Source organism: Puntigrus tetrazona, chromosome 5 (assembly GCF_018831695.1).
Source record: "Puntigrus tetrazona isolate hp1 chromosome 5, ASM1883169v1, whole genome shotgun sequence".
Taxonomy (NCBI): Eukaryota; Metazoa; Chordata; class Actinopteri; order Cypriniformes; family Cyprinidae; genus Puntigrus; species Puntigrus tetrazona.
In genome coordinates, this window is record NC_056703.1 from 11,716,480 (window position 1) to 11,729,406 (window position 12,927).

Here is a 12,927-nt window from a genome sequence, read left to right on the forward strand (position 1 = left end):
CACTTGCAACCAACATTAGGTAATAAATGTATAAAAAATGTATCAAAGAAACAATGTTCATTGTTAACTCTTGATTTGTTGCTGGATTTCGATTTTAACCTCAACAAGAAAACATGCGCATTACTCTGGAGGTGCTTCTTCAGATGTTATTCTTGCGTAGCACATTCCTCATGTTGAAAAAGCAAAGAAGATTGCACTTTTTCTATTTTATAAATCACTCAGTGGCCTTGGACCTAAATACATTGTATATATGCTCACTGAGTATAAACCTAACAGAGCACTCAGCTCATTAGGATAGAGTCAGTTAGAAATACTAAGGGTTCACACAAAACAAGTGGAGCCCGCCTTTATCTATTATACCGCCTGTAGTTGGAACCAACTTCCTGAAGAGATTAGATGTGCTAAAACATTTGTCACATATAAATCCATACTCAAAACCCATCTGTTTAGCTGTGCATTTATTGCATGAGCACTCTGATATGTCTGAACGGATTGCCCTGTATTTTACAACTAGTTTTATTTAAATATTTAATAAAATATTGTTTTATTTTTACTTAAAATCTATTTTTGAATTCTATTTTTTTTGTATAATTATTTTATTTCATGTAAAGCAGTTTAAAATTACTACTGCGTATGAAATGAGCTATACAAATAAACTTCCCTCGCCTAATTTAATAATACACTTCTAACATTAGATCAGTAATTTCTCTTTCATTAAAGTGTTGACAAATACGCATGAAAATATACACAAGGGAAAGAGAGCAGTAAGAACGTGGATTCATATTCATATTCATATATTATACGCTGCATAATTAGTCACCCGTTATTGCACAACGCTGCTTTGCTCTCCGATGATAGCAGACCAGACATTGCTGCTTATTGATTATTAAGTGCCTCAATTAAAAGAAAAAAACATTTAGCTAATAACTAGTGCTGTTCCGCGCAGCGTGGATTTTTATTGTGCGTGTGCGCGCGCGCGCGTGTGTGTGTGTGTGTAGGAGAGAGAGAGAGAGAGAGAGAGAGAGAGAGAGAGAGAGAGAGAGAGAGAGAGAGAGAGAGGTGGCAATGCTTAGAGAGAAGCCTGCGATTATGATCACTCCAGGGGTTGAGACGAATCACTAATAACTGTGGCTATCGTCCAAAGCGTCTGACTCGACGCTGCTCTCCAGCTCAAACGCCACCAAACTGTCCAAAAAGTGGAGCAGAACTGCGCTCTGTTTATACCGCAGCCTCGTTACGATGACATTCACAAACTCCTCCGTGGATTTTTTCTCGCAGTTCTTTATCTTGCAGAATTTCTCCATGTATTTTAATTTCTCTTTGGACTCGATGTACGACAGAGGATCGAACTACGAGTCAGAATCCCACAGACCGACCATCAGAGCCCTGCTCGTCGTCGCGTATTCCGTTATCATCATCATCTCGCTCTTCGGAAACGTGGTGGTTTGTCACGTTGTTATTAAGAATAAACGGATGCACTCGGTGACAAGTTTGTTCATCATGAACTTAGCCATTGCTGACATTCTTATCACTCTCCTCAACACACCTTTTACTCTGGTAAGTACAGCTTCGCTTGTTTACCTAAATATATTTAAAATGATTTATATAGTTTTACTTGTTGCTTTTATGCCATTCAAAATGCAGACGATTTTGTCGTTGGGCATCTTCATTTATTATAAATGTATAAAATACATTAAACGTTATTGAAGAAGTCAGTGATAAATGTGTTATCTGTGCCTAAATAAAATTCTTGATATAAAAAAATGCATTTTATAAATAATGATTAGATTTGTTGTACACTCACGCATGGTTCAAGTATTTTAATAGCTGTTTTTAAACTTGATTTTTATGCCATTTGTGGACTAGTCATGGTAATAACGATAAAAAAGGACATTGAATACATAATATCCATCACGAATACATCTTCAACTTGTACATTATCTCTATCATTGCCCTTGATTGTTTGCCGATGACATTTGACATCAAAGGTGCATGATTCATCTTTATGTGAGTATATAGGGATGAGCTTGCATTTAATTCTTACATGCCACTTGATTCAAGGCCGCTCTGTTGTATATGTGTTCTTCAGGTTCGGTTTGTTTACAGTACATGGGTGTTTGGGAAGGCAATGTGCCATGTCAGCCGCTTCGCACAGTATTGTTCAGTTCATGTTTCTGTTCTTACACTGGTTGCTATTGCTATTGATAGACACCAGGTAAGTGTTCTTACAAACAGATGCATGCAACCATTTGTAAATAATAATAATAAAATATTTTGAGTGAATAGCTTTTCACTCTCAGTCACGATGGGTGATTATTGTTGTCCGTCAGGTGGTGATGCATCCAATGAAACAGAGGATGTCTCGGCTTCAGGGCATAGCCTGGATTGGTGTAATCTGGGTCATGGGGTCCTGCTTCTCTCTACCTCATGCCATCTACCAGAAACTGTTGCGCTTTGAATTCATGTATGTCTTTTATTCAATTTTTTATTGCTGATAAAGCAAAATGGATAAATATTGTGACAATTTAAATGGATGCGAATAATGACTGTTGCAGCAAACTTGAGTACATTTTGTTCTCAGTACAGGGGGACAGGAAACCTACATTATAATTTGTTAAAAAAGCAGCATTCATGCAATGATGACTTCCAGCCATTGGAAGTGTTTGCAGTCAGGCGTGAATAGAGAGGGAGATATACTTCAGTGAGATAATTTTTGTCTAGTCTATACCCATCGTATTCAATATGTTGCCCCAGCTGTACTTTCTGTGACCTTAAAATGCAGTTAAATTAAAAATGACATTTAAAAAACAGAATTTTAGGCTTTTACACCCAGAAATGAAAATTGGCTGAAAACATACTTACATTCAGGCTATTTTTTTCTTCAATACAAATGTAGTATTATGGGAAATGGATCATCTGCAGTGAATGGGTGCTGTCAGGATAAAAGTCCAAGGTGATTCAAAACATCACAATAATCCATAAAGTAATCCTAACAACTCTCCACTTTTCACTGGGGGAAGTGTTAATATGTGTTATTTTTGCCTGAGGTCAAAACACCTTTCTGATAAATTTGTGTGTTAGAAACATAGTCGTTTATTTCACGAGACTTTAATTAAAGGACTGCAGTCATGTTGATTATTGTGATGTTTAGAGTCTCAAAGAATCCATTGTTGAGAATCAAGTGACATAATCCTAAAGTCTGTTCCATTGGAGAAAAACTAAATTATCATGCAAATCCTAAAAGAGAGAAAAGTTTCAGCAAATGTACATTTTTTCCATGACCAAACACTTGAACCACAGTGTGATGTTACAAGATGTCTCTTCTTGTCTCTTTTAGCAATAACAGAGTACGGATGGTATGTCTGCCCAGCTTTCCTCATCCCTCCGATCTCTTCTGGAAGTATCTGGATCTTGCCACCTTCGTCCTGCTCTACGTATTGCCGTTAGCCATTATCTCCTTATCGTACCTTGTGGTGGCCAAGAAGGTCTGGTTCCAGAACGCTGTCGGTGATGTCACGCTGGCCCAGTCGGCCGCTCATCGCAGGAGGAAGAAGACCACTTTGAAAATGCTAATCGCGGTGGTGGCCGTGTTTGCAGTATGTTGGTTTCCTCTAAACTGTTACGTTGTGCTGCTGTCAAGTAAAGTGATCCAGGCTAACAATGCCCTGTACTTCAGCTTTCACTGGCTGGCCATGAGCTCCACCTGCTACAACCCCTTTATATACTGCTGGCTCAATCACAGCTTTCGCGCCGAACTAAGAGCCCTGCCTCTAATTGGCCGTATAGCCAAGGGCAATGCCATCCAGCAATCCTAAGGAAGCACTCAAGATTTTGCCGTTCTGATTTTTATTTTAATATACCTTTGTTTCATAAATGCATATTCTCATATGAAAGTACTGTAGCGGATTATCCATCTAATCCTAGTTATTTCTCATACTTATGCCACCCACAGCTCACATTTAGTCCTCTCCATCTTAGTGAAAATTACACATAAACCCATGTCCTTTGAAAAAGACAGATTTTCATGGGCATGGTGAAAATAATATAGAAGGTATAAGATGTTAAATAGAAACTATGCTCTTTTTTTCAAGAAAAAAACACATAGTGGAACACACTACATGGCTTTTAAAATCATTCAGTCATTCTGAACAAAAATATTAATAATGGTAGTCTTATAGTAATGTGTTCCTTATTGCTTGGAAACGTATGACAAGTGAAAACAATATGTGTTCTGAAATCAGCTTGGAATATCAAACTTGTTTTATACTTGCAATTATAGTCTGAAGCTTTAAAAAAAAGATACATCTCTGCCTGTCATATGCTATATGATTTTCTGTGAAATCTGCCAAATACGGCTGCCCAAAATCAGCAGATTGTGTATAATATCTGGCAGCAAGCTTTGACTCATACAGACTGCAAATTGGGGCTAAAATTATGTAGTATGCTCCTGCCTTTGAAGAGGCGTTTTAATAGCACAACATCACAAACAGAATCATATAAAAGTGAGTGAATATAGAAGATGTTCATTTTGTTTTCAGGTTGGAAACTACTGAATGAGATCTTCGGGCTGATTTATGATAGCTCAATGTAACAGCTAGCCTGTTATTTAACTATATTCACCTTCTTTGCACTAGAATGATTTCATATCAGGGTGTATTTATTTGTTTATTTATGAATGTGTTTTTTCTAACACGTTAGCCATATTTCATTAATTTATCTCCATGCATGAGTAATTCTCAGGCAGCACTGTATTAAATGTATGGATATTGTTACAATTTATCAATAATGTTTACATTACTTTTAGATGGTAAAATATGAATATAGCTAAATGAATTGCTATTTCATGCACTTGTATCCCTCTAAATATTTCTCTCTCAGTGAGCAGCTGGTAATAGCAGCTGGTAAAAGTTTTTTGGGGGGCTGTTATAGAGGTAAAATGTTTCATATAAAAAGCTTAACAGCTCCTGCAGAATGCTCTGTTCTGGACCAACCAATCTGGGCTCTTTTATATATACTGCTAGAAGATTTAGTACAGACTGCAAATTAATTGGGTGGCCAGGTCTCAGGTTTGAGCTCATGTTCATTATGTTCACCAAGTAGATATGAATTTATCCCCCACACATAATAACTGTGATTTTGAAGCCATTTTGACCACTAGCCTTTATCTGACAGTGCTAATTATTGCCACTGGTTTATGACATGCAACGGATCAAGTCTTGAAACTGTGCAAAAAACATTTGGCTCATCTTATGTGCAAAGAGTATGTAAAAGATAAAGCAGCCCCGCATAAACAAAACCTGTTCATCAAGTTGTTTATCTACGCGGACCAGGTGTTAATGTACTGTACTTTACTGACGTGATGCAGCTACAGTAACATGGTTGGTAATCGGAAGGTAACTGGCTCAGTTACCACAGATATTGTGACCTTCAGCAGGGCCCTTAAGCCTGGAGCAGCCACAGGAGACGGTCACTATAATGTGCAATTTAAGATGCTTTGGCTACAATTGCCTGTTAAATTGCTACTTGCATACAAATAGCACAGGCAGGCATCTGGAGCAACATTTAGAAAATGACTACTTGCTTACTTACTGCTTACTTGCTATTCCATCTTGGGTAAAATAGGGGAAATGATTTGCAGATGGTGTGATACAATTGTAGGATGTACTACCTAATACCTAGTATTCTGACTGAGTCAGAAATGTAGTCTTCTGATTACTACATTTCTTAATTGATTTTAGTACTTGCTTTGGCTCCATTAAGCAGTTCTAAATATTCTCTTATCTTATGCATTTTAAACATGCAAGTGTTGTGCTTTGTGCATGACATCACTTTACTTCAGTTTCTGTTCTGAATCTTAGAATTATTTCCTAAATTAAAGTGCCCCTATTATGGGTTATTATAGGGTAACAGTTCAAGTTTTGGTTTTGGGAGTCCCCTACAACAGGTTGATGTGCATGCAACGTCAAAAAACACTGTCATTTTCTTGTAATATGCATTTATTTTTACCTTATTTGTTCAAGGACTCCCAAAAGATGATCCATTTTTTCTAAGCCCTCCTTTTTGTGAAGCTAATCTGTGTTGATAGGTCGATTTTATTTGAAGCAGTATTTGTGAGCTTTTAAAGCTCCACAAGCGGCACCTAATGGCAAAGAATGATTTTATATTTTAAATGTGAAAATCGCTTCATTGTGAAAACGACTTGGGGCTCGTTTTAAAAAGGACTTGTTTCAATGAGTCAGAGTCGACTCTTCTTTTTGATAGACAACGTTAGAGACAACTTCATTTTAGAGATATTAAAACGAATTTAAAACGTTGGGGGATGTTTTCATTCACTTAGAACTGTGCCATACACTACATGAAAAATACATAATAGCGCCACTTAAAAAAAAAAAAGATTTTTTCGTGAATTACCTCAGCAACTGCACCAATTATGTGGTGCCTTAGCAACATGAGTCATTATTTTAGTGTATTCATTTATTATGTGGGTTTTTTTTCACACTATGAAAATAAGAAGTAATCATATATTACCATATTAAATTAAAGAAAACAAAACTGCTATTACCTTAATTGTTTGCATAATTTATAAATCTGTTGCATTTTTCAGAGCACAAAATAAAATAATACACATAAGTAATACATGTTTTAAAGGAGCAACATGTTGTAGCACAAATGATTATATCCAAATAAACATTTAACTAGATATCAAAGTTTGTCTGAAATTTCAGGTCAATTACTGTGATTTTAGAAATCTAAAGGCAAATTTAAGAAGATGGAGAATGACCTCATCCAAACCCTGGTATACTCACACATATCAAAATCTAAAGAAATAGATGACACGACAAGATAAAAATTACAATTTGTTTAAATGAATTCAACCAGCCACCATTTTGTGTAAAAAAAAAAAAATATATATTAAATGTAATGCTTTTTTATGCCATTGTGACAGATGCTGTGCTTTGGGAAAAGTTTGTAATAAAACAGCGTTCAAGTAATCTTGTGCTTGCATCTATTGACATCCATCAGTCTTAAAATCTAAAAATAAACCAAAAGCACACTTAGTCCAAAAGAGATTTGTCAAGCCTTTTGAGCTGTGCCATTGCGTCTAGAAGAACAAGCCAGACATCATGCCATTTGTCTGTCTAACAGAGGTAACACAGAGGTGACTTCTGCTGTATTGCATTATCCTTATAGGATACTGTTGCCCAGTCAGTGGGTATTTTTCTTTCAACTACTGCAAAAAGAAGCTTTTACATTGAACAGAAGAACCAAATGTATTGTTGCACAGTTATTTTCGATGTGATAAATCCCTCTGTGTTGCTATTTGATCTCCGTGTGACGTCTCTGTGTGTGGGACACTGTTTGCCCACAGCACGCTGTGTGTGAGATTTAAACATCTTTCTGGATTATCACAATTCTGCAAGAATGATTTGATTGAACTTGATTTCCCAGTTGCAGTGGGAATTATTTGCAGCTTTAAATGTTATGTGATTTCTATAGTTGTGAAGATGTTATCTGTCTGAAATGAAACGATAAACTGGTGGCGCTCATTTATGTGGTGACGCTAACAATGTCAATCTTGTGCCTGTTCCCCCTGTGCCTGTCTATTTAATGTTATATATGTTTATATGTTTTTCAAGGATGATTAATGCGTTTGAAAATGTCATGCTTTTAACTTCTATAATTTCTATGTTTTTTTTTTTTGGCATACATTATGTTGTGATATGTGTCCTATTTGTGATTTATCACCAATTCTTCTTCGAAAGGATTTTCCAAAACAGCTGAAAAAAAAATCTCACAGAGCATTGCTTGCATGTATTAATTAAAAAGACAAGCAAGTATAAGGATGTGTAGCAAAAGTCCAAATGATTTAAATGGATAACCAGCTGCATTAGACTTTGATCATTTCTAGAATCATTATTACAAAAAGCCTGTATTTTCTGCGTGGTTGTAATTTAAATAAATGATTAAAAGCTTTTATATGTTGTGTCAAGTGATCTTGGAGAATGCAGTGTGATTATTTGTACTAAATGAAAAAATGAAAACGCTATGGGCAGGATTAGAGTTGTGGGGTAGCTGCGTATCATATGCACTTAATCTTGTATCATACATATGCAAAAAAAGTTAATAAAATTTTTGGCATGCTTTTTTTTAAGAATTTCATGAGAATGGTTATACGACATGATTCAATCGAGAGTGGGATCCTTTTTTTTGTTTTTGATTTTTTGTTTGATTTTTTATTGTTATCTTTATAGTTATCGTGCTTGGTGTGAACGGGCCTTTATTCCTTTCCCATCCAGCCCAACTATCCTAATCCGGGCTAATAAAGAAAACAACGTCTCCCAGTTGTTTTCCTGTAAGCTGAAGTATGGCCCATGCAGCCTCCTGTTTCCATACAGCTTCTTCTAGGCTTCTCAACCCATATACTATTCTGACTACTAAACAATTCCATATAAATCAGTACCATGGAAAATCAGTAGAAATCAAATTTTCTTTAACCCTCATTTCATTGAGCTCACTTGAATGTACGCTCCTCTGTCCATGTGCGTTGTCTTGTGGTGTTGCATGCAGTTCCTTTTCAATTGGCAGCGTGCATTCATATTATGTCTTGTTCTGTGAGGCACGCAGTTTGTGTTTTTCATTGGTTGCATGCTCTCACACTGGCTGCGTTTTCGTGTCTTGTTTTGCACATGGCCGGTGATTTTTGTTTTGCTGGCCATGTGCTCATGTTTTTGTTTTGTGTGATCATATGACTTTTTTTTTTGCTTTCTGTGTGCCATGTGCTCTCATGTCAACTGTCTTGACCCCACCTGTCTTGATTCCTGATTATTGGTTCAGTTTCCCCACCTGTTGTACCTTGTTACCTTCCTCATTTGCTTCCTTTATAAAGTCCTTGTTTTTGCAGTTCTGGGTTTGTCTTCAAATATTCACCGTTGCCTTGCCTAGTCTTGTTTTTCTCTATGGGGTCATTTTTGTTGTTTGTTTTATTTTTTGTTGAATAAAAAGCTCATAATATCTGCATGTCGCCTCAATCTCTTCACCCAACCCTGACAATAATACAACTATAACTAAGAACAAGCATGATCCCAAAACAAACAAGAGCTTAAGAACAAGCATGTTCCAATATGACTACACAGAACAAGCGTGTCTGAAAATGGAGCAGAATAAATGCTGAAATGATGTCTGCATATGAAACTGCAAGACACATTTCAAGGAAAGAAGGCATCAAGGCACTTTCAATCAAATGTTAGCTTTACTTACAAAGTACATTATGTGCATTGTTTATTACCACATAATACAACCTTTTCCATAGGTGCTACACATTTACCATGTACATGCATTCATTTGTCTTATTAGTTACAATGTATAGATACTGTAAGGACACGCCTGTTTGTACTCACTTGTCTGTAAGTGTTTTTGGGCAGGTGTGAATACAGCAATCTTTTGCATTCAAGTTGCGAAAACAGTCTGACCGAATTGCAGAAAGCACTGCACCTTTTGAGTTAACAGTTAATCCTCTGTAAGGATACCACAGCCTTAAAAGTTTATGGTAAATACATGGACTGCCTTTGTTACAATCTACCCCACTAGTCTGCTTCAAAAGCAGGTTGTTTTTTAACAATCTAAAAGAACAATACAAGATAATGACAACATCTCCAATACACTTTCTGTTGGAGGCAGTAGAGTGTGCATGTGAGTGTAAAAAGACTTAAAGAACAAACCTTCCTAACAGCATTTATGCTTACTGAACACTCAACTCCAGTTTACAGAGATAATGGATATGCAGATCTAACAAAAAACTAAATTTTGTTTGAGATTTTGTCTATGAATGATTTTTTATCAATCAGGTTGACAGTGATGTCAAACCATTGGTGTCAACCAAATATTTTAAACCCTAGGATCCAGGCTTAGATCCAGAAAGTGTGTAGGGCACATTTTACTCACACTTCCTTTGACTGCCAAAAAAGTGAAAAAAGCTCCATATAGACAACATAAAAGTTCTCAGTTCTAGGCCATGGAATGCTAAACTGTTTTACAACTTACCCCACCCCAGTCATCCAATGATTAGTTAGCTGTATTAGCATAATGGCTTGAATATACCTTTTTATTCTAATGAAAGTTATAAGATTTAATTTGCAATGGTTTAAATACTAAGCAATATAAAGTTTTCCAAAAAATTGGATTCTTACACCAAACATTTTTTGGTGCATATATTTATTTACAGCCTTGATTATCATTCTGTAAGATCAGGGAATAGGTTAAATAATGAAATTAACACAGGACTCCTAGCTTATCCCTGATAGGTGCAAATGGTGGTGTTACAACTCTCCCCATAACTGATATTATATAAAAATAATCAAAGCAAATGTGTCATATGACACGTTGATCTGATATATGATCTTAGAATATCATAGAATATTTTTTATGTAGTATTATTGTCACGGTGTGGTTTAGGGAAGGAGCTTTTGACGAGAATATAACTTCAACGACTTTAATCATTCACTAACAAGGAAATGATAATACCTTGGGAAGGTAGGCAGACAGGCAGAAAAACCAAACAACCCATAATATAGACGAGATTGGACAAACTGAACTGAAACAACAGGACTTAAATACACAAAGTAAATACTTAATAAACAAGACATAGCTGAACATGATAAGACAATTAACTGAAATTATAGGGAACACAGAGCACATGGGACAAGAGAGCAACAATAACTATTCTAAAATTATAATAATTATAATTTAATTTAAAAGTGAGCCTAAATTAAAAATATATAAAAATAAATAAAAAATATATGTATATTATTTTGGTTTTATTATGGTAGACAGGGGATGCGTTTTTAAACATCCTTATTCAGTGAATATAACAAAAAACCTCTAGCCCACTTTACAACACAAACCCAAATCTACAGACAACCTTTCATAAGTTATACCAAAACACATCACAACACATTTGTCACTAATACATTTGTCAAGGATAGCATTTCAACAAACTCTTTCATCCAATCAGGAAACTGATTAGATTAATAAATGAAAAAGACCAGGTGCATAAAAAAGAAAAATGAGACAGACAATATTTGATGTGAAACACGTGAGATGTGAAACCATCAAAGGTTAGGCTATAATTATAAGTACCAGTAGTATGATGTCTAAACGTATGCCCAAAATAATAAAAAACAAGCAATTACTAAATTCTGAATTCAACACATATGAAAAAAAAAATATATAATTATGGTGAAAGTGATGTAGCTTCTCGCAAAGGCTTTTATGTTACAAGCAAACAAAAGAGATGTCCAGGTGCTTGGGTGATTCGGCAGTGATGTCGAGAGGGTGCTAAAAAGAAATCAGCATGGGGTTTTTTGTTGTTCTGTTGTGGGTTATAGTACAAATATTACCAAACAGACTTCCCTTTGAATGTAGGGAGACGGGGGTTAGAAGTGAACTATATATATATAATTCTACAAACACATTTAAGAGTAAGGCTAAAAAAAAAATTATTATCCTACTGTAAAAAATGACGTCAATCAGCACTGCATTCATGCATTATTATACATGCATTGATTTATCTATTGCCGGACATGAAGACCCATATATTGTAGCAATCGTGTGTATACTGTCTTCCCATCTGTCTGTGGAAGAGTGGTGGAAGAAGCACACCTGCCATTGTGGGTACAGGTAAAGAACCTCAGAACACAGAACAGTGGCTCTTTTAAAAGACTAGTTCACATCAGTTACTTTTTAACCACAAATACTCACGCATTACATAATCAAGTTGGAAATGCGATTAGTTCTTAGTTTGTTTTCTTTGTTTAAAAAAAGAGGAGGCTCCTCCTTCAACTTCAAAATGATCAATAAAAGAGATTGTGTAGCATTCACAGCTGCATTTACTGCATTACTGCAGTTTGGGCTTTCAACCCATCAGTTCTCATTAAAGTCCACTGCATGGAGAAAATCCTGAAATGTTTTCCTCAAAAACCTTGATTTCTTTTTGACTGAGGAAGAAAGCACCTTGGATAGTATGGGGTTGAATAACTTAACAGGAAGTTTTTATTCAGGTAGTCAGCAAATCCATGTACCCTAACACCGTTTCAGGTTTTAGCTTAGCTACAATTGAATGTTTTTGTTCATGTTAGAGATTTCTTGGTACATTATAATTTATTACCTCTATGAAATTCATATTGGACATTTTGCATAAGACTGCCTTGAGTATGAATGAAACACACTGTGTGAGTGTGTTTAGCACTCCATGTTTACATCGCCTCATGAATAAAAAGTTAGAACATGTATAGATCATCTCTTTTTAATATAAATATATGTTTATTCACACTCGCCCATGAAAAACCTCCATGTGAACACACTAGCTTGACAAAATTGCTTATTCATGTTTTGTTAAAAGTTGGGGGATGGAAATGTCCCCTGCTTATTCTACACCCATGTACCTAAGGGTAATGACAGAAGAGACATCAGTGACACAAAATGATCAATGTACATTTTGTCATTTCCTCAGTGACTTCAATTCAAATGAATTAAAAGCACTGTGCTGCTTCTGAAGGTTGAAACAGAGGAAGTGTAGAGAATTCTCAGTGATTCAGAAATGAGGTATATAGGGACCTGTCTGCTATTCCTGCAATGACCTTTGGCCTCAAGCTAACTTTTTTGTAGCACTTCATACAACAGAAATTGTTTCAAAGCAGATTAGACATGAAAGTGTGGGTAATGCAAAAACGTTCCTACAGTCTTCTCATTGTTTGCCATAGCTTGTCTTAAAAGCTATTTAGTCACCGTTGGAACCGTTACCAGGATTTTGTGTTGATCATTGGCAATATTCTGTTGTTAGGCTAGCTGTGTTTTAGCAAATATGCTGTTGAAACAGCTTTCCTTTGTTACTGGAAACATACTGCTGCAGTCGTTTGGTTATCATCAATA

The 12,927-nt window shown here is 35.8% G+C and overlaps 1 protein-coding gene across 1 annotated transcript; it reads left to right on the forward strand.

The window, feature by feature from the left end:
- The first annotated feature begins 1,080 nt into the window (after positions 1 to 1,080).
- Positions 1,081 to 7,994, forward strand: gpr83 (G protein-coupled receptor 83). Its single transcript, XM_043238446.1, has 4 exons — positions 1,081 to 1,557; positions 2,090 to 2,215; positions 2,331 to 2,464; positions 3,338 to 7,994. The coding sequence occupies exons 1-4, from the start codon at positions 1,240 to 1,242 to the stop codon at positions 3,813 to 3,815; spliced, it is 1,056 nt and encodes a 351-aa protein (XP_043094381.1). The 5' UTR covers positions 1,081 to 1,239; the 3' UTR covers positions 3,816 to 7,994.
- The last annotated feature ends 4,933 nt before the right edge of the window (positions 7,995 to 12,927 follow it).